The 20,563-nt window shown below is 40.5% G+C and overlaps 2 protein-coding genes across 2 annotated transcripts in view; one reads left to right on the forward strand and one right to left on the reverse strand.

The window, feature by feature from the left end:
* The first annotated feature begins 170 nt into the window (after nucleotides 1–170).
* Nucleotides 171–13,787, forward strand: LOC146519509 (uncharacterized). The gene is made up of 4 exons (XM_085157187.1): nucleotides 171–5,876; nucleotides 6,934–7,054; nucleotides 7,140–7,253; nucleotides 10,985–13,787. The coding sequence occupies exons 2-4, from the start codon at nucleotides 6,939–6,941 to the stop codon at nucleotides 11,343–11,345; spliced, it is 591 nt and encodes a 196-aa protein (XP_085013313.1). The 5' UTR covers nucleotides 171–5,876; nucleotides 6,934–6,938; the 3' UTR covers nucleotides 11,346–13,787.
* radil2a (Ras association and DIL domains 2a) overlaps nucleotides 13,602–20,563 on the reverse strand; it is a 31,584-nt gene continuing 24,622 nt past the window's right edge. Inside the window, exons 14-16 of the mRNA XM_085157186.1 lie at nucleotides 18,307–18,440; nucleotides 17,376–17,515; nucleotides 13,602–16,795 (exon numbers count right to left, since the gene is read on the reverse strand). Coding sequence (XP_085013312.1) covers nucleotides 16,693–16,795; nucleotides 17,376–17,515; nucleotides 18,307–18,440 — 377 coding nt within the window. The 3' untranslated portion in view covers nucleotides 13,602–16,692. The remainder of the gene's footprint in view (nucleotides 16,796–17,375; nucleotides 17,516–18,306; nucleotides 18,441–20,563) is intronic.

A 20,563-nucleotide genomic window follows, 5' to 3' on the forward strand; every position in this document is an offset into this window, starting at 1 on the left:
ACAAACGTTTTCGGTCTAACAGGTCGACCCTCTGTGGTTCTCATTTCCCACAGTGGTCTTTGGTGAAACTAAATTCATCAGGTATCGGTCCATAATGAAAAATCCTCTGAGTCCTGCACAGCAGACGGAGCTCTGCAACATCACAATTCGACTGTCACATAATTTTATTAGTATCATCCATCCATTTTCTTCACTCCTTATCCAGTTATTCAGGGTGCTGGAAGCTATCCAGGTGGGCCTGGTTGGTGTACAGCCAAGACAGGTTGGCAATTCATTACAGCACCGATTTTATACTAGCATAACCAGAGCATTATCATTCCCAACGTGGCTTTGCGGCTTTCTAGGGGTTGGGAAAAAATCGATACTATGTAGCATGGTGATATTTTGTTTGCTAATAATGTATCGATACAGGGACAGCAGAAATCGATATTTTGTTACAAAAAAAGTTTTTGTGGACTGGAACAGAGCATGTTGATCCTTTTTCTGAGTAAGAATCCTGACATTCCTTCACTGTCCAAATGTGACAGTTTACTTATTTTAATTTAAGACATGTTTTATTTTAATTAAGTTTAAAACCTTTTTATTTAATGTAAAATTATATTTTGTTTTAATTTACTTTCAAATTCTTCAGTTGCTGAAGGGGCTGCATAGTTTTCATAAACTGCATAGTTCAGAATAGCTATAATTGTACCAGATGGCTGCGTTCACTTAAGTTGGACTAGACTGTAATACAAACCATTCAGTTTGTCAACAATAAAACTTTGATATTAGATAAAATGAATATTGATAAAGTTTACCTTTATGTACAGAATCTGAATATCGCAAAATATTTTTAAAAAATTGCAATAATATTGTATCGTGCGTTAAGTATTGTGATAATATCGTATCGTGGGATGTATGGTGATTCCCACCTCTATGGCTTTCTATTCCAGCCCTAACCTTAATCATAATCTTAACACATTTATAGATTCATGCAAACCCGCTCTCGTGCCTCCGAGCGTCTAACATACCGATGATTTGTCACTGTCGTTGGTATGTTACGTGTTGGGATGAAGACCTGTTGACATAACGTACTGAAATATGTGGCTATATGTACGTGGTTGTGCAGCAGAGCCGACACACAGCTTTGCACTGTCATCTACATATTGGAGCTGTTTACTGTCACTAGGAGGAAGTGTGACGAACTGTGGAACAACTATTCTGTACGCTGCTCGTGCTGTTGTTTGTCAGTTAGCCAACACCATCAAGGAAAAGAGGGCATACCATATAAAGATGTTCTGTTATGCCGAGAACATGAGAAATGTTTGCAGCTTTTACATTTTCAGTTTTCTTTTCAACAGAAAAGAATCCCACCTATGCACAGCTCCTTTTTTCCGTGGAGGACTGAACACATCTGGTAAAGTTGCATAACCAATATATGTTGTTCAGGTGCCAAATTACTTCAGGATTTTCTGTCTCACAGGTGGCTGTGAGTCAGATTCTCCCCGTTGACTTTAATACTGTAAACAGCTGCAGCCTTGCAGGGAATAACAGACCAATCATGGCCAGATGTTAACTGATAAAACTGTTCTTATACAGATCCTAACATTCAGGTGTTATTCACAGATTTCAGGTTTACACAGCACTGGGGTTGGGTCAGGAAGTAAAGCTAAAACTCTGCCAAATCAAACATCCAGAGCTCCCCGATGGTGGTGCTTTGGAGCATAAATCCTGGGCTGCCCCTGAGGGCAGATAAAGCTCTTAAAGCTTAAAGCTATTAAAGTCAAAATGCAATGTTTGTTCGAAGAGTGAAGTATAAACATTAAGACAGAAGCTCCGTTTGTGTCTGATTAAACCTTTTGTGTTTTGATTTTTGATAGTTTCATGTCAGCTGCTTTGAGCGTTTTGCCCATAGCGTCATCACGGCTGCGTTAATACATAACTTTGTGCAGAAGTGAATGAATGTGTTCCTGAATTTGTCTTAATGACAGCCCTCACATACCAAGAGCGCCCCAGAGAGGCTGGTTGAACCTGAAATGCACTTTGAAGCAATCCAAGACATAAATATGAATGAGACCAGCAGGACGGGAGATCAAAGACTCAACATGTGTCACATTTTCCTCAAAGGAAGCTGTGAAAAAACAGAAAATAAAATAAGCTCTTCATTCACAGACGATTCAGTGTTTCATGTTGACCCTCGGAGGGATTTCAGTATATTAACATAACATAAAAAAGATGGTGCAGACTTATCAGGCAGAGTCGTATCATCAGCGTACGAACTGTATCACGACTTATTTTTTATCAGAGGAGAGGAGGAGCTCGTTAACTTGTTTCACAGGGGGATTCAGGGGCATCTATAAGTATGAAACAAGTTCAAGTCCATCCATCCATCCATCCATCTTCATCCGCTTTATCCGGGGCCGGGTCGCGGGGGCAGCAGCCTAAGCAGAGAAGCCCAGACCTCCCTCTCCCCAGCCACCTCCTCCAGCTTATCCGGGGGAACACCAAGGCGTTCCCAGGCCAGCCGAGAGATATAATCTCTCCAGCGTGTCCTGGGTCTTCCCCCTTGGCCTCCTCCCGGTGGGACATGCCTGGAACACCTCACCCAGGAGGCGCCCAGGAGGCATCCTTGTCAGATGCCCGAACCACCTCAGCTGGCTCCTTTCGATGTGGAGCAGCAGCGGCTCTACTCTGAGCCCCTCCCGGATGGCCGAACTTCTCACCCTATCTCTAAGGGAGAGGCCAGCCACCCATCAGAGGAAGCTCATTTCTGCCGCTGGGTTTGGAGTTTTGTTGCTCTTCCTTTTTTTCTTTGCCTTTTTTGTAAAAGCGAAGCTCTCAATTTACCGGTCGATCTACGTCCCTACCCTCACCTATGGCCACGAGCTGTGGGTAGTGACCGAAAGAACGAGATCGCGGATACAAGCTCAAGTCCACTATGTTTAATCAAAATCTTAAGATAGGACTAAAGAGTCGGGAAACTACCGAGATCGTTTTGTTCTAAACCTCAGCAAACTGTGAGTGAAAACTAAACTTAAAAGTTAAAAAGTACACAAGAAAAGTTGAACCCCAGTTTCCTGGATAAAAATCATGTGGATTATGTCTCCTACAAACAAAACAAAACACAAAACCTTTTGGGACATCTGAAGAAAGATAACTTTGTGTCCTTCACTACATCTTTTACAAAACCTTTAGAAGATGTTTAAATGTGGATCTTTCTACAAAAGAAGTGGAAGCTCCAGGATGGTAGCAGTGGGTCGTGGATCAGGCTTGTTCTGGTGGACTGGATTAGGGCAGCACTTTGGGTTTGTTGGGATTTTACTCTGTGGAGAGGGAGGCTGCTGCTGTTGGGGAGCGTCATTGGCACTGGGGGTGTGATTGGTCTAGACACAGGTGTCGAACTCCAGGCCTCGAGGGCCGGTGTCCTGCAGGTTTTCGATGTGTCCTTGATCCAACACAGCTGATTTAAATGGCTAAATTACCTCCTCAACATGTCTTGAAGTTCTCCAGAGGCCTGGTAATAAACGGATCACTTGATTCAGGTGTGTTGACCCAGGGTGAGATCTAAAACCTGCAGGACACCGGCCGTCGAGGCCTGGAGTTCAACACCCCTGGTCTAGAACAAGGCAGAGGACTGGTTTCTAACATGATGTGGAGCGTTGTTCACTTCAGTACTGTTGTGGTCTTTTTGATGTCTGTTACAACACTCACACTCTTTTCCTCCGAATAACGAGCACCAGGACTTGACTCCACGGAGTGAATACATCAAAACCTTCAGTAAGTGTGTAATTTCAGCGGGGTGATGGTGAAGTGTCTGAGTTTAATAACAAACTGGTCACACTGAGATCTTCCTGGCTGTCCAGGTCATACACCTTCTTCTCCAGACAGGATTTCCTGTCTGTATCTGAAGGAGGGGCTCGATATCTGGATTCAGGAGGTCCCAGCCCTGTGACTGGCACTGACCAGTACTGGGAGTGAGGAAGCTGGAGACAGCAGACTGGTCACCGTAGCTTTGTTTCCTGCCTTCATTGTTTAAGATGAGCAGGAAGGATGAGCCATCACGAAACCATCTTGGCTATCCTTTTTATTCTGTCACTCTGCTGCTGTGATGTGTGATGTGGGGTTGAGCAGGAATAACCATTTAACAGCACAGTAAATCAGGCTTTCTGCAGAGCATTAAACTTTTTGGGGCGTGTTTCCAGTCACTGATGAGCGAATAAAGCTCATTTGGACTCTGTGTCATCATGTTTGGGTTTGTTTGTCACGGGGAAAGGCTGAAAGAATACCGGTGATGTACGCTGTCGTCCCTGGAAAGAATGGAAATGTAAAAATATAAATTCAGAAACTCACCTGAATTCTGATTTTTACAAGAAGTCGTAGAAGTGCAGTGTTTTCTCTGAACGTCATAAATAACTAACAGGAACACCGGGATTTTCCGTCACTAATAATTCACCAGAAGTGGATTATTTCATGCTCACACTTCAGGGCTGATGAAAGAGCAACATCTGTAAATGTAAAGAATCAAGTTTTGCCAGCCTGTTTGTTCCCCTGCATGCCGTATTTGTTACTTTATGTTTTCATAATCATCCTCAGTTAGAAACAAACTGTTCTTCCAATTTCGTTTCTTATAGAATCCATAGCATTCTTAGAAGTTCTCAAGTCCACCTTAAATTATGTCGTAGACCTTTATTATACTGATACTTTGAACTGTCCGACATCTGCTCTTTCACAGTGGCATCGACAGGAAACACCGAGCTGAGCTCAGAGAGCAGCTTTCTTCATATAACCACAGCATGAAGAAGAAAACGCAGCAGCACGTGAGACGCACCAAAAACCAGCATAAAAAGTTAAAAAATGTAAGAAACCTTCCAACATCACAAAGTTTCACTCTGAAACAGAGCATCCAAGATAAAGAAGAAACAGAAGGCTTTGAAAAATGTGTCTGAAGATGCAGGATTCTCTGAATGATACGCGAGTCGTGTGTTTCTGGGAAAAAGATGAAGCTCTAGGAAGTACGGTGTTAACCGCCCCTCGTTTGTTGGGTGTAAACAGATTTGCTTGTGACTCTTAACACTTTGAGAACATTTCTACTCTATAAGTAGATCAATGCCGTGTTTGCACAGAAAATATTGAGCTATCATGTAGCTTTGTTTGGCACAAAGATGGACTTTCCCAGTGGATGGCATGTAGAGACAGCATTTTGGGGGGAGGGATGCTGTCGGGGTGGATGGTGGGTCTGTAAAGCCTGCAAGTGTCACATTACAGCGAGTTTAAAATCGAGATGGTGGTCTGTTTGGTTAAATGTTGGGCAGTTTGATCGACTTCAGGAAATAATGTGGTCTCTGAATGTAAATTAAATTGCTTCTCACGTGAATTTTTTTTCTCTCGATTAAACCAAAGGACAATCTTCTTCCTCAAACATAACCAAACACTACCAGGAGCAAACCATGTCTGGGAAACTGAGTCTTTAAGAGTCAGACTTACAAAAAAGCTCAGATTAAAAAACACGAAAGAGAAAAAAGCTGCAAACATGCTGAAATCTTCACATATTTATTGATAGGCCCAAATAAATGAGTGAAATTGTGGAAGTTCTGCCTTTTTTAGCGCCGCAAATAAACATGTTGCACACATGCATTCTTCACACAGATTTTTCTCATTTTATTTTGTATCATTTATGTTTTCATTGTGTCTCATCTCTAAAGTTTATGGTTGTACTGATTTTACTGTAACGTGGTATTTCCTGTGATTAAAGATTTCCGTGAACGCAAACAAGCGGGAGTCTGAGAGCTTCGAGTTGATCGGGTGGATTTCTGATCATCAGCAGGAGATCGATCAGCTGTTCATCCGCGGTGACGTAGACAGAAGTGAATCAGTCAGCCTGAAGGACTTTGAGCTGGGTAATCCATCACCCCTGACCTGAATAATCCGGGATTTTCTTTGCCAGGATGGGAGAAGGCTCTGGGATTTTTTAACATTCAGCTTCTTTGAGTGTCACATAAAGATAATCGCAGAAGAGAAGGAGATATGAGTCAGTACTAAATGCCACAGTGTCATTGTGCTGAAGTATTTATGGAGGGTACTGTGAATCAGGCTCTTGGTAATGTCAGCGGAGCCTCATTTCCTCTCATCCCCCCTCCTCACAGATAAGAGTAGCTGGCTCTGGGAAACAAAACCAGGACAATGTTCCTTTTGTGAGTCTGACTTCAGACACACTGAGTAAACTTCCAAAGAGATTACGGTGCAGACCTGCAGCATAACACCGCAGCTACGACTCTGACTGGGAAGACCTACAGCACAGAATCACTGCTGTAGGTCTTAATAATCAATAAATTACTTTTACGGCACATCCAATGAATGTGATCATTTATAGCTTCATTTCCAGGTTTATAGATCATACACGATTCACAGAGAGACCTCAGGTTATCTCATCTTCTGAACAAAACTGTCTCTGCGTCTTTAACACGTCTCTCCATAAAAGCGTTTTTTTATTGGTCAGCATCTGGAAGCTTTGTGAGGGGCTCTCGTAAGCTGCAGGAGAAAGGAGGGAATCACATTTTAAACATTAAAGCCTGCAGGGATTGCACGTCCTCATGTTAATGTTATTTGACACTTTGTTCACATTCTACATCAGCTTTTTATAAGCAAATAAGGAAAACCTCTGCAATTATTATTATTTTACTCTATTAATGTCACCATTTTATACTTTAGGTAACATTTTCCTTAGTTTTTAACCGTGTTAAGACATTTTCATGTCCTAAAGACAGTTACTCACATGTGGGCAAAATATGGTTTGTGCACCACGTGAATATGGCCTTTGGAGCCCTAAAAGGAAAACTAAACAACCATCTAAATCTCGGTGCAGATGAGTAAAGGCTGTGCTGTTATTAAACTGGATTTCAGAGGAGGGCGTTCCACTTACACGTGCACGCTCTCTCTGTTTTTACTGTGCTGCAGGTTTGATGAGTTTGGGTGTCCCCTGTCAGCAGTTTCAGCTCCACATGCTGACTCAGCAGCTGAAGACCTTCAATGACACGATTAGTTATGAAGATTTGATGAAACAAATACAGTCTCTGAGGTGAAACAAACTTATTTCTCTATCAGTATTTGATTATTTTTCCTTTTTATAAGTTTATGAGTTTACTTGATTTTATTACCCACAGTGACAGTGCAGAGCTCCACGCTCAGATACCAGGGCACTTCATAAAAAGACAAGAACCAGTGGAGACAGAAAATGTAAGACATCAGCAGAGACTGCAAAACACTGAAACCCAGAGGTATTGAGCTCATTATGTGTTATATTATATGAACAGAACATTTATTCTATAAAGATAAAAATAAAGCTGAACGCAGTTTTGCAAATAAAAGAATCAGTGCTGCGTTTTACAAATACACAAACACAGATGTGACAGATGTGGCTCTGGTATTTCATGAGTTTGTGTGATTTGAAAAATGTCACAGTTTTATTTTTGTTTTCTCAAGTTTACTATTTTGGCAAAATTAGCTGATTTTAGCATTTGGAAAATTTTCAAATAAAAAAATTAATTAATGTAACCTCGTTTTCCTGTTTGTGTAATTTCTTGAAGTTTAACCTCCTAGGAGCTGGCGTCCACATATGTGGACATCACATTTTGGGTTATTTAGACCAAAATTTTTCTCTATAAGAGCCTGATATGCACTTACGAGGACATTATACTGCCACTGTTCCATCAAAATTTAAAATGAATGTCCTCATATGTGGATCTTATTTTTCTCAAAATGAGGTAAAAGAAAGAAAAAAATCTTTGTTTTTACATTCATCAGGTCCCAATCATCCCAAATAGCAAAGAAAAAATAAGAATGCATGCCATGAAAGAGTTCGGGTCTTAGGAGGTTAATATTTCTAAAAGAGTTAAATATTTTATTATTTTCAGAAATTTGACTATTTATAAGTTATGTACAATTTTATTATTAAAATAATTTTATTAATAAAATAATATTTTATTTTATTATTTTATTATTTATTTTTGTTTTTATTTTTTATTATCTGTTCATATTGCCTTATTTTCATATTTCTGCTCATTTTTATAATTACCAAAATAAATATAAATATTTAGTGGAATATGTGGAAAAATATACATTTCGATTGATCGATCGACTTAATTTTATTACCTAGAAAATGATTTAGAAAAAAAAGATTTACAATTTTAAAAATATAAAACATTTTATTATATTTCAATATTAAGACAACCTTACTAAAGTTCTATATTATATTCTATATTAAGTAAACTTACTAAAGTTCATTTTCTGAGCACTTTAAACATACATTTGGCTAACTAATAAAGTTATTTTGCAGGTTAACATTAATAATAATTTTTTAAAAAAAGTTTCCGAGCACATTTTCATTTGATGAACTAAAAAATCTGAGTGATAAAAATTCAAATATCATCAACTGAACCACTTCAGACCAGTCTGTTGATAGAAAAGCACAAAATGGTTTAATCTTACTTGGATTTCTCAAACAGACTGAAATATTTCACCTTTTCCTTCCACTTCAACAAGTTGTTTCACTTTAAATTTTAAAATGTTAAGTCCACTTTTTTTTACTTTGATCATGGTACATTTGAATATGTGAATATTTGCATACAGTGCAGACATGAAGCCACAAAATCCCTCTGACTTGTTTTTAGAGTAAGTGGGAGGAGCAGCAGCTGGTTTTAAAATATCATAAAGCCAGACAGACATTAGACATGTCCCGGAGAAAAGCAGTTTCGACAGTTTCTGTGGCTGCGCTGGGACAAACTGGGCAGCTCCTGGGAAACACAATCAGGCTGTGTTGACATTCATTCCAAACCTCCATGAGTGAGGTTAACCAGGCTGAGTTATTCCTGACCCTCAGCTGTAAATCACACTGTGACTCCGCTCCTGTAACTCAGACGCCCAAAATGACAACATCGGGACACAAGCAGCCTCAACAGCTCTGAAAACAAAGGAGCGACCTTTAGCTGGCCCGCTGACAGGTGCCGTTGCCTTTTTCTGACCTGGCTGCTGTGATTGTTTTCCTGTGCCACAGAAGGATGTTTTAGCAGTAAATCACACACATAACATAATGTGCACAGCCCGAGTTGAATTGAATTCACTTTTTCCCCTCTTTTGCTGTACTGGTTTGATAAAATTAGACTTAGAGTCAAAAACATTACATTTCACAAGTTGATGTTATTTAAACCCACTGATTGCTTGATTACATTAGCAGACAGCATGCCGTGTCTGGAAAGTCTCCAGGGGTTTAGGCCTGGAGTTTGCTTCTCGGACGTGTGGTTAAGATGCTGAAACAAACATGTTTTTGCAGTATTTTCAGTATTTGCATTTAGCCTTGATGCGTTCTGTCTGATGTTAACAAAAGCTAGAGATTAATCATTTGTTTATCTGATCTAACACGGAAAACACATCGAATGGTTAAAATGACATATTTTAATGTTTCATGAAAAACATTGGCTCATTTTGAAACACACCTTAAAAAACACTGGGATGGGGGCAGTATAAAGGCTGGAAAACTAAGTTATGCTAAAAAGAAAGAATGGGAGAAACATTTTGTACCTAATCAGGTTAACTGGCAACAGGTCACAAATGGCAAATGTAAGTGTTGTGCTCTAAATTATTCCCTAATTTACTATAATGATGACGACCATTCAGACATTAAACTAGTGATTCAGACCAGAAATTCATCAGGGCGCTGTGAATCAAATGACAAGATTCTCACATTATTCTTAATACCACAGCAGTCGCCCCCTGCTGGTTAATTAGAAGCAGTGTTGGGGAGTAACGGAATACATGTACCGCTGTTACGTATTTAAAATACAAAATATGAGTAACTGTATTCCGTTACAGTTACCGTTTAAAAAGGTGGTATTTAGAATACAGTTACTTTGTTGAAATAAATGGATTACAGGGCGGTACTTCCCTGTTTCATATTGTGGCGGGTCAGGACTGTTTGGGTTTTGTTTGACAGCTACATTCTGTTGTTCCAGGCGGCAGCGTTACGGTTGCCATGGTTACAGGGTGGCGCTCTCTCTCTCTCTCTGTGTTTCCTGGGTGAGAGAGCGGCTTTTTGTTGTTGTTGTGCTAAGCTAATAGGCAGAATGCTACAGGTATAGCTCTAAAGAATGTAGCATCATAGGCAGTGTAGTCCGTGCTGCAGGGAGAATGGACTGCCATACACGTTATGTGTCTGTGAGCGAGGGAGGGAGAAAAAGGAAAAGTACGAGCTGTCATGGAGCAAAAACAGGAGCTGGAAGCATGTAAATATAATAATAACCACTGCAGCCAAGAAGAGAGCCTGACGAGCCCAGTTGTAAGTAAGCTATTAAGACTCGACTGTACACCGTGTTCGTGTTTTCCTCCAAAAACAATAAGTTCCGTTGGAGCAGCCTTTCAACGCCTCTCTCTGTCTCTGCTAGCAAAGTTGCCCCAGACAACAAAGTAAAGCTAGTTTTCGGCTACGAGCCCGCAGAACCCGACGTATTAGCCAGAGGTCCCTTTACTACGGTTCGGAGCCGCGGACCTGTTTTATATAAGCGCAGAATAGTTTTCTATATGAGATGCCTGCAAAAAGTGCAGCCTTACCTAATGTCCACCTACTGTTACTCATTTATATTAAGATTTAAAAATCTAGTTGGTGTTGGTATGCTGAGTATCCTTCAGTAATAGTAATAAATCACACAGCAATAGTACAATTATGTAGTTGTAAAAAGCATGATAATATATTAAGTAATCCAATGTATTCAGAATACTTTACTCTCATCTGGACTTTCAAAACCACTTAACCAACCTTTGAGCCATCTTCTGTATATATTCAATTCAATTCAGTTCAGTTCAATTCAATAAAACTTTATTGATCCCGAAGGTTGACCCTGAAGGAAATTGTTTTTGTTTTTTCTTTTCAATTCAATAAAAAAAAAAAATAGTGTAGTCACATAGTTTTCTAGAGTCTAAACTCAAAACTAAATTTTCATTTTCATCAAACTGCCAGGTTCATCCGTCTGAGTGTCCGACTGATCCCCTTCACCTCGGCCACAGCGCACCCTGGAAACTTTGAGGTTGTTTTATCGAGCAGCCGCACAGTTTTTGGTCTGATGAGTGTGATCGAGGACCGAGCTGGGATCCAGACCTCGAGCCTGGAGGTTTTCAGTAGCAGAGTGCCAACAGAGGAGGCCCGCCTGCCCCCGGAGAGCACGCTGGAGGAGTGCGGCTTCAAAGGAGGGCCAGAGGAGAGTCCTCCAGAGGCCACTGTGTATTATGACTACAGACTGCCATTTACAGACTGTCCCATCCTCAACTACGACCGCTACATTAGGTCGAATCAGGACTCTGCATCGAATCAGGGTCTGTGACTTACAAAGCTGTTTTGAGGTACCTACACCTACTGTAGACACCAGTTTTGTTATACACCTGAGTTTCAATATAACAACAACAAAGGTGACTTCGAACAGCACCCAATGTCACACATAGTTGAGGTCAGAAGTAAACACACCCTAATCATACACATGAATGTTGTGTTCTTTCTGGGCTTTCAGGGATCCTCTTTTTCCTGGATGGAATAATTGCTCATCAGACATCTTTAATGACTTTAATGAAACAAAAATGTGGTGCACATGTTTAATATGGATTTTCCTAATCCACACAGGCTCAAATATACAGCATACACTCACTTAAATCTTTAAATAAGTGGATGCTGAGTTTTCTACAATATATTATCCTGACAAGTCCAAAGGCTATTAACTTCTCATTGGGGTCATGATTGACTTCAGCTGGTAGTTCCTCTTTGCCAGGATAAAAATGATTTCTTTGACAACATTCATTGGATTGACAAATACTCAGAACAATGGGAAAGTCAAGAAGCTCAGAGAAGATCTAAGGGGAATTGTAGATTTACCTAAGAACAAGGTCTGTGAATGAGTCATCACTTTACCAAGGTCTGGAATGGTAAAATGGTAAATGGCCTGTATTTGTATAGCGCTTTACTAGTCCCTAAGGACCCCAAAGCGCTTTACACAACCAGTCATCCACACATTCACACACTGGTGATGGTAAGCTACATTGTAGCCAGAGCCACCCTGGGGCGCACTGACAGAGGAATAAGAAAAGTTGTTAGGATGTTCAGGAACAACCAAGGAACCAGGACTCAAGACACTGCTGTAAAACCAGCTTTACATAGTGAAAGCAAGTCTTACATCACCGCGGACTGAGAGTGTGCTCACCAAGAAAGAAGAAAATCCAGAAAAACCCTTTAAGCTTGAAATTTGCAGCTGCAAATGCAATGACAGGCCTTTAAACCTAAGAACACCGTCCCAACTGTCAAGCATGGCGGTGGTAGCGTTACGCTCTGGGGCTGTTTCGCTGCCAGTTGTAATCACGCAAGAGATATCAACAACAGCTAGACAGTTTAAACTTGGACACAGTTGGGATCCAAGAAGACAACGATCCCAAACATAAAACAAGCTAATGTTGAGCTTCTGGAATGACCTTCCCAAAGCCCCGACCTCATCCCTATAGAAACTGTGTGGACTATGTTTAAAAATCAGGTCTGCAACAGCAAACCAACCAATTTATATCATCTCTGTCAATTAAGTAGACACATATCCACCCAGAAGTATGACAGAAGGTTGTTAATGGCAACCAGAACGGGTATATATATTTGAACCTGCGTGGATCCCAAATTAATTCAAACTCATTAACCAAGTTCTTGTATTTGTTTTAGTCATTAAAGATGTATTTCTCCCTGGTAAAAGAACACCTTGAAGAAATCATTAAAAGCCCCAAATTACCACAACATTAATGCCCATGATGACCTCAGTGACAGCTAGCTGGATAACTACCCCCATGTTGGCAGTTACTAAAGTAAATATTAGCTTTACAGCTTTACTGATAGATACAACAGTACTGTTTTATTAAACATAATTTAGTACCATGAATCAAGTAATTTGGTAAGTCAGACAACCAGTTTTAAAAGATGTTTTCTGCTGCTCGTAAAATTTAAAAATATGCAGGGATGTCTTCAGTATCCCTTTTTTGTTTGCTAGCGTTAATAAACATGGCGATAGATGCCTCATGACCTCACTCAGGTCTTCCCATTTTATCATTGAAAAGAACTGAACTCCGCACAAACTAAATTAAGAAATAAAAATTAAAACAAAGCATTAATGAAAGCTAATGGGCGCCTCGAGTGAACCCTCAGCAACATTTAAAGGAGCATTTATGTAAGAAAGCTGCAGGGAGCGCCTCACTCAGCACCTCGCGGTCAGCTCATGCTTTAATTACACCCTCGGGGATGCAGTTTAAGCCGGCATGTGCAAATCTTCGCACCAGGTCAGAGTGGCGCTTTTCCCTGCAGGGCCTCGTTGGCTGAACGCTGCCATGCTGGAGTCAGTGGAAAGTGCCTGGCTGGTGGAAACCGCAGAGTCGCTATAAACAGTGGCCACCAAAGCGTGCCATGCAGCTACCACACCCCACAGCTTCCCTCCTCCTCCTCTTACTGCTGCTGCTGCTCCACCCAGCCCAGCTTTTACATCCCAGCTTCACCCCCGCCGCCTCCTCCTGTTTACTAACACAGGCCCGATTTAAGGAAACAGACCGTAAAATGAGGCAGGTTTTCCAAGTCAAAATAATATTTATTCCACAGGCTCAAAAATACTGCGCAGTATAAATATTACAAAACAGATGAAAAACACAGACAGACGTCAGGTGATCGAGCTCTGCGGCAGTTTTTTTTTTAATACATCAGAAGATGTTTTATGCTTTCATTTATTGAACCAGCTGAACACGTTAATGCTGAGCAGAACAAACTCGGGTTTATGTTTCCTATAATAAACGGAGTTTTTCCAGAGGAGTTTGGAGAAGTTCTGGAATTTAAATGTCTCGTTTTTATTTTTGGCCTGAGCTCTGCGGTTTGGAGGGAAACTAAACTGTAATTAGAGCCACATTAATGAGGCAATTAACCCAATGCCTCATAAAATGTGTACTGTCATGTTCCCAAAAGCTTTTTAACTTTTAAGTTGCTTTCTCATATGAAGTTTAGTGCTTTTATTTTTTTTCCCATGTTTAACACAGCAGGAAGAAATCTGCTTCAAACTACCAGGAATACTCTGCATGGTTTAGGCCACAATCCGACATCTATGGTGCCAAAATCCCAATAAACTATCCCAGTAAGAAGCTGGGACAAACAGGGCGTTTGTTAGGAAAATGTGTGAGGCTAATCTGCTAATGAGTTAATGGTGTGTTGACCTAAAAAATAAGACAACATGAACCATGTTTGGTATTTAACATTAAAGTAGCTGCGTTTCTCTTTTCTTTGTGCTAATTTCCTTCATATTTTCAAGGCTGGACCTAGTGTGGGCGCCTCAGACGTCTCCCCCTTCTGCAGAGCTTTCTTCTGAAAAACTGATCTATCAAAATGTGGGTCACGCATCAGTAAGTGGAATAGGTGTATGACGTCACCCTGACCTCTGACCTCTGTGTAGGCAGGCTACAGATGGCTCTGTAGCGCGTAAACAGCTTTTCATTTAAGTAAACAAAAGAAAATATTCTTTAGTTTTGGACTCATGAGGTTTTTTTTTTAATTGTTTTATAGAAAGATCAATGAAGCAAATAACTTGTAGAATAATTGATAATAAAGAGGATCAGGCTTCACTGTGGTTATGATGACCAATAACTGATTTTTCTGTTTCCCTGGATTGCAGCAAAACTTCCAAGCAGCGATTCTCAAACTTTTTCTCTTGACATGCCTCACAAAGATTCACAAACCTACATATTTTTATCAGTTAATACAAAATAAAAAAGTAGCTCTAAAAATTAATCAAGTTTTTTTTAATTGGTTGTCCACAGCTTAACAAACAAGGGCAAAAAGATAAAGAAAATAAGCTGTGGAATAACTGATAAATATAACCTGCAGTGTTAGTTGTGATCCTCTGACTTCGTCTTAATTTAACTTCTTAACTTCCTGGTGAACCACTTTGGCTTAGTCTAAACCAGAAGAAGTTACCGATCTCTCCGTATATGCCCAACAGGTCAAAGATGCAACGTAACTATACCCTAAAAAAGATCCTCATGGTTAATCTCAACTCCAGCCACTTGGTTTCAGTGCCTAAACCTAACCTGCAATTTAACTTGAAGCTGACCCAGCAGATTTTTTCCTAACCCAGGCCACTTGTTTTATGTGTCTGACCCAAACTGCCTTTGGTTTGAGGATATCTGATGCTGTTTCTCATTTTACCCTGAAGTGGATCTCCTCCATGTCATCCGCTTCCTCTGGACCTACTTTCAAGGCTTCTTGTTTTCTTTAACGAAGCTCTAAACAGCTCAAATCACTCAAAGTCAGCGGACTGACAAGGGAAGAGTCAACAAGATATTTGAATTTTACTAAACCTCACTCAGCACCGTATTTCAGAAACCCTTTACCCCAGTAACATTTTCCCATCCTTCTGGAGGATCCTGAGGCGTCATCAGGCCTGAAGAAATAGATCATCTCTTCAAGGAACTCTTAGTCTACTCCACAATCTTCTCCCAGTTGGGTTTACCTGGAAAACCTCCAAAGGGTGGCCTCAAGGAGGCCTGATCAAATGTTTGCACCGCCACAGCTACTTATGACATAAAGTAGTGGCTCTACTTTGAGCCCCTCACATGTTTCAGACTGAGCCAACCTAAGGAGGAAGTGCATTTCTTCTTCTGAGGGGTCACTACCCACAACTCGTAGACATAAATGAGGGTTGGAAAAAAGCTGGTCAATCAAAAACGTCATCTTTAGAGTCAGTTTTCTCTTAACCATGATGCTTCCTACACAACATGCTGATCCACTTTCCTATAATCTGTAACATTAAAGCTTCCTCGCAATAACTCCCTGAATCGTATGTGTTTGACATCGTTTGAGAACCGCTGCTTTAAAGCACGAGTTAGTGTTTAACCTGGAAACATAATCTGCTCGGGGGAAATCTGCCTGCAAGTGAAAGAAACCAAACACACCTTTACCTGCTTTTTTTATGTGTGTGTTTGTGTGAGGAAAAATGAGTAACACGCTACAAGTGCTAATTAGATTTTACTTTTAAACGACTGATAATATTTTCTGGTGTTACAGCAGCAGATGTTGAATCTATAGAAGGAAGAACCTGAAACAGCAGAAAACCGAGGATTAATGTTCAGTCGTTCCTGCGATGAAACAAACGGTGCAACACAAAGACAATTTTCCTTGTTTTGGAAACTTATCTGGATCTGAGACATGCCCACAGGCAGTTACCTCTCGCTAACAAAGTAAACAACTGGGTAACATATTTTGGTTTTGGAGTGTAACATATAAAGCTTCACAGTTTTTTTAAATAGATAGAATTTAAAAATGAATTTGGAAATAGTTCCAGTTGAAGCCAGACGTGAGGGATCACGGAGCGGCTTGGCGGCGCTCTTCGGGGGCTGGTTTACCCCTTTCACTGTTTTTGAGTTTGTTTTTAGAAGCTGGTAAAGAAAAAAAGAGCTTTTAAAACTTGTCTTCCCCGTCTGCCTGCCAGCAAAGCGCCTACAGTCCGAGTTCAGTTTGATTGTCTCCATCCCACAATGAGTCACAAACAAAAAGGAGGAAGTTTGTGTTTCTTTGGTTGGGGGGAATCCATCCTGTGAGAAATACTGACTTTGGGATGAAGTTCACGCCCTCCGGTATTCCCAAATTGCACTTTATCGTCCACTAACGCTCTTCCTTCAGCACGTTGCCAAAGTGGAGGCTTTGATGCCTGCTTTGGAGTCCATGTTGGCAACCAGAAGTTTAAGTGTGTCTCCGGATGAGCGAATCAGTTCCCGCCCACTGAAACGAACACACAATAAGTCGGAAGTTAGTTGTTGAGCCTTTCGCTTTACCATGACACCATAATGACGTGTTTTCGATTTCTGCTATTTTCTATTTAAAATGTTTATATTTAGAGTCAAAAGATTAAAAATACAAACAGTGCTGCGATTTACATGATACCTCACATTAATCTGTGAACTGTTTTCTTAGATGTCTTAAGTTTTCTTTATATGATTTTCTTTTTTGTGCTTTTTATACTTTACTTACATGATATATGTTTTATTAAGCACCGTTTATCATGTGTTTTGCTGTTGTTAAAGCTTTGGTAACAACAACGGTCTACATGACCTGTGCTGTACCTCAATATGGCTCCACTTCCATTTCCATGATATGTGCTACTACTTAGATCAACCTTTAAAAACTTTGCACTGCTAATCAATTGTACGTTGACGACATCCAAATATACTTACATCAGACACCGACTCCTTAACTATTGCTAGCTAGCTTTCTTTGCTCGTCTCTCATGTGTTTATGTTGGACTGAGTTTTTGCAAACATCACAATTGCAATCGATATCCCATCTGTACTTTTACACTCACATGCTATATTCCATCCCGACCAGGCTGACACCGTTCACGGCCAGGATTCGATCGCCCGTTCTCAGTTTCTGACATTTGGCGGCCGGGGACTCGGGAACGACCGACTTCACATAAATGCCGCTCATTCTCAGCGGTGTTTTCTATATGAAGACATAAAAACAGGACAAAAAATGTGATAACTTGGAGCACTGAAGGGATTACAACATTTTTATAATTAAGTTTTTCTAGGTTGGTCCACTGCTTTGGTGCAGACGACATTCTGTTGATCGATATGCCCCTCGTATTTGCTAAATATTTTTTCATCCCTGGTGGGAGGAGAATTTTGCCACGATGCTGTAAACACATTAGAGAGGTGGTTAGAAAATTTGTTGATTGAAAGTTGGCTGTAAAAGAGGAGTGACACACTGCAGAAGCTCTGCAGTAAAGCAGAAAAAGTCCTTCTACATCGTTTTGCAGATATTTAAGCTCCCAAGAGGAGGATTTGTATTTTTTTTTTGCTAATGAATACAAAATATTACACAGCTTAAAAGATGTCTGTCAGAATCAACAGATTAAAAAATGACATAAAAAGACAATGGAAGAAAATCAAGCAAATATTCCAGTGTGGGTGGAACTTGTTACATTTTGGTGTTTTCTGATCATTCCGCCAAACAATTATTTAACTACGTATTTCAGGATAAGCATAAGGAAGCAAACACATCAGATTCAGTTCATTGTAAGAGTTTTATTGTGTTGTAGCACCTTATTTGTCACCGTGTCATTACGGTGTGAAGCACTGATCTGTAGAGTCTGGACTGCAGGAACATTTAGTGATTAAATGAGAGCTTTCAGCCTTCCAGCAGTCTGAACTAATTAGCGTCCGATCTCATCAGTTAAACACACTTCCTCCTGCCTACGACTTTATTTACAAACAGTGATTGTGAATACTTACCGTCCCATCTACGAGTGCCAGCCCGAGACCGTGAGGCCCTTTGTGGAGCTCCACCGCAAACACTTCCTCTCTGTCTTCTTCTTCCTCTGCTGCTGCTTCCTCGTTTCCCGTCTTCCTCCCAACACTTCCGCTGGCTAAACAAACACAGACAAACACATCAGATCAAAGAAGCGTCCAGGAGTCGATTCCCACACTGTTCTCCAAGAAGTCTGGTGGGTGGAGCTTCTGCATGTACATCACAGACTGAATCTATTTTCAGTCTTTTTCACGCTGCTATAAAAGATGGACGTAGCCACAGTGACGTCAGCCAATGATGCGTGGCCTTTCATTTGAAGCCAGAGCGTTAGCTGTTAGCTAACGAGCGTTTCACATCACATAATCTGAGGCCTCAAGTGAGCATTAGAGGAACTGCAGATTTTCACATCATTTTATTTTATTTTTGTCCTGAAGTTGCCGCTTGGGGTCGTCCTGTCAAAACACCATCGACAGCAGCCTCCCCCTCCCCAAAAATAAACCCTGATCCTCCCCCTCCTCCCCCACTGTCTGCCCCCCACGCAGGACCTGCCCCGAACAATGCCGCTGCCGATTAAGATTCCACGCACCAACCCAGCTGTAAATTCCCATGACGGATCCGCCGCTGCTTTCCTTCCCTGACATCACCTCCTCTCTGTCATCAAACCTTCACCAATCATCACGCGTACCTGAAACCTCAGAGCTAGATGCAGGCGAGCGCAGGACGAATATAAAAACTCTATTTACATAACTTACAGCATGATGTGAGCATGACGCTCAAACACTTCATTTTATTCATTTAAAAACAAACAAACACTGACAACATGTAATAAAGTAACATAATAATAATAATAATAATAATAATAATAATAATAATAAGGACAAAACAGAAGGAAACAAAGTTCTTTTTTTGTTTTTTTGCCAATATTCTTAAAGAAAACCTTTAAAAATAGCTTTCCTTGCAGAATGTGTCTCAGTTCTTATGAAGTTATATTTATGCCACATAAAGTTTTCATGTGATTTTGGAGGTTTTAGAAGCTAAACAACTGGAAAAAAAAAAAATAGGTGTTGGTTGTTATCTTACGAACTTGGGTAACCTTAACTTTAACTGTCTAGGAAGAGACAAATTTATCACTTCTCATCATGATTTATTTAATACTTGATGAAAATACTGAAGCGTTCAAATTCCCCTGCAATTAGACTGAACAACAATGGGCTTTTATCATAAAACTGTAAAGAGAAAAGAAAACTAAAGCTTTTCCTCTTTACTTTGGTCTTAGTTTAATTTACAGTTAAATGTTGCAGATTTTAAAATCGTATAGGAATGTGCCAATTATTTTCCTTGGAAACAATTTTATCGATAGTCCATAAAGGATAAATAAAAATAAATAAATAAAAATACCAACAAAAAAACCCCCCCACTCATAAGTGCTTATCTGTAATGGAAGAAGGAGAAGCAGGAAATTATTCAAACAGTGGAAGAAATGAACATTTAACATTTAATGGATACTCTTGGAAAACCATCTGTGATTAACCCATTACTGGAGTAAGACGTCCACCTTTGTATAAAAGTATAAACGCTGCAGATTAAACTGAGGGATTTCCTGCCCTTAAGTAGAGAGAAGGTGCCAGATGGCTCAGGTCCAGTGTAATCCTCAAAGCTTCTCAGCAAATTACTTTTGTTAAAAGCGTTAAGAGGGAAAACACAAAGCAACAAGTGACCAATGAGAGTAAAGACGTCTGATTAAGATCAACCAAATCCTGCTTCTGTTGGAGCGCTGAGGCCCACCAGGGCATCTGTCAGCGAGCGCCTTAGCACAGGTGATGAAAAGCGTTCCTGAAGGTTCAGATGTGAGGGGTCGTTGGAGCAGATCCTCCTTCCTGAATCCACTACAGCACTTTTAACCATTACAGCCTCTGTTTTATATGCATGTTGTGTCTTTGGTGTGTATTTGATAAATGTGTTGAGGAAGGCTCCGCCACAGCGTGAGTGTGCGTCATGCCGTGTTGTCCGTCTTCATATACAGTCTCTGGATGTCGTTATTTTTCACAATTGTGTCGAAAAATGTTTGAAACTTGGGAATTTACTCATCATTTTCTCAGCGACTCCCTCTCACTCCTACAGATGACCTCATGACGGAGGCGTCCATAAACAATAGGGGTGGGAGAGGAAGCTCTCTTTCCTCTGCACAGTGAACCCACCCTGAGCAGCCTTCCACTTGAAATTCCTGACCTCCAGAATCCG

This window comes from Neolamprologus multifasciatus, chromosome 4 (genome assembly GCF_963576455.1).
Source record: "Neolamprologus multifasciatus chromosome 4, fNeoMul1.2, whole genome shotgun sequence".
NCBI classification, from domain to species: domain Eukaryota; kingdom Metazoa; phylum Chordata; class Actinopteri; order Cichliformes; family Cichlidae; genus Neolamprologus; species Neolamprologus multifasciatus.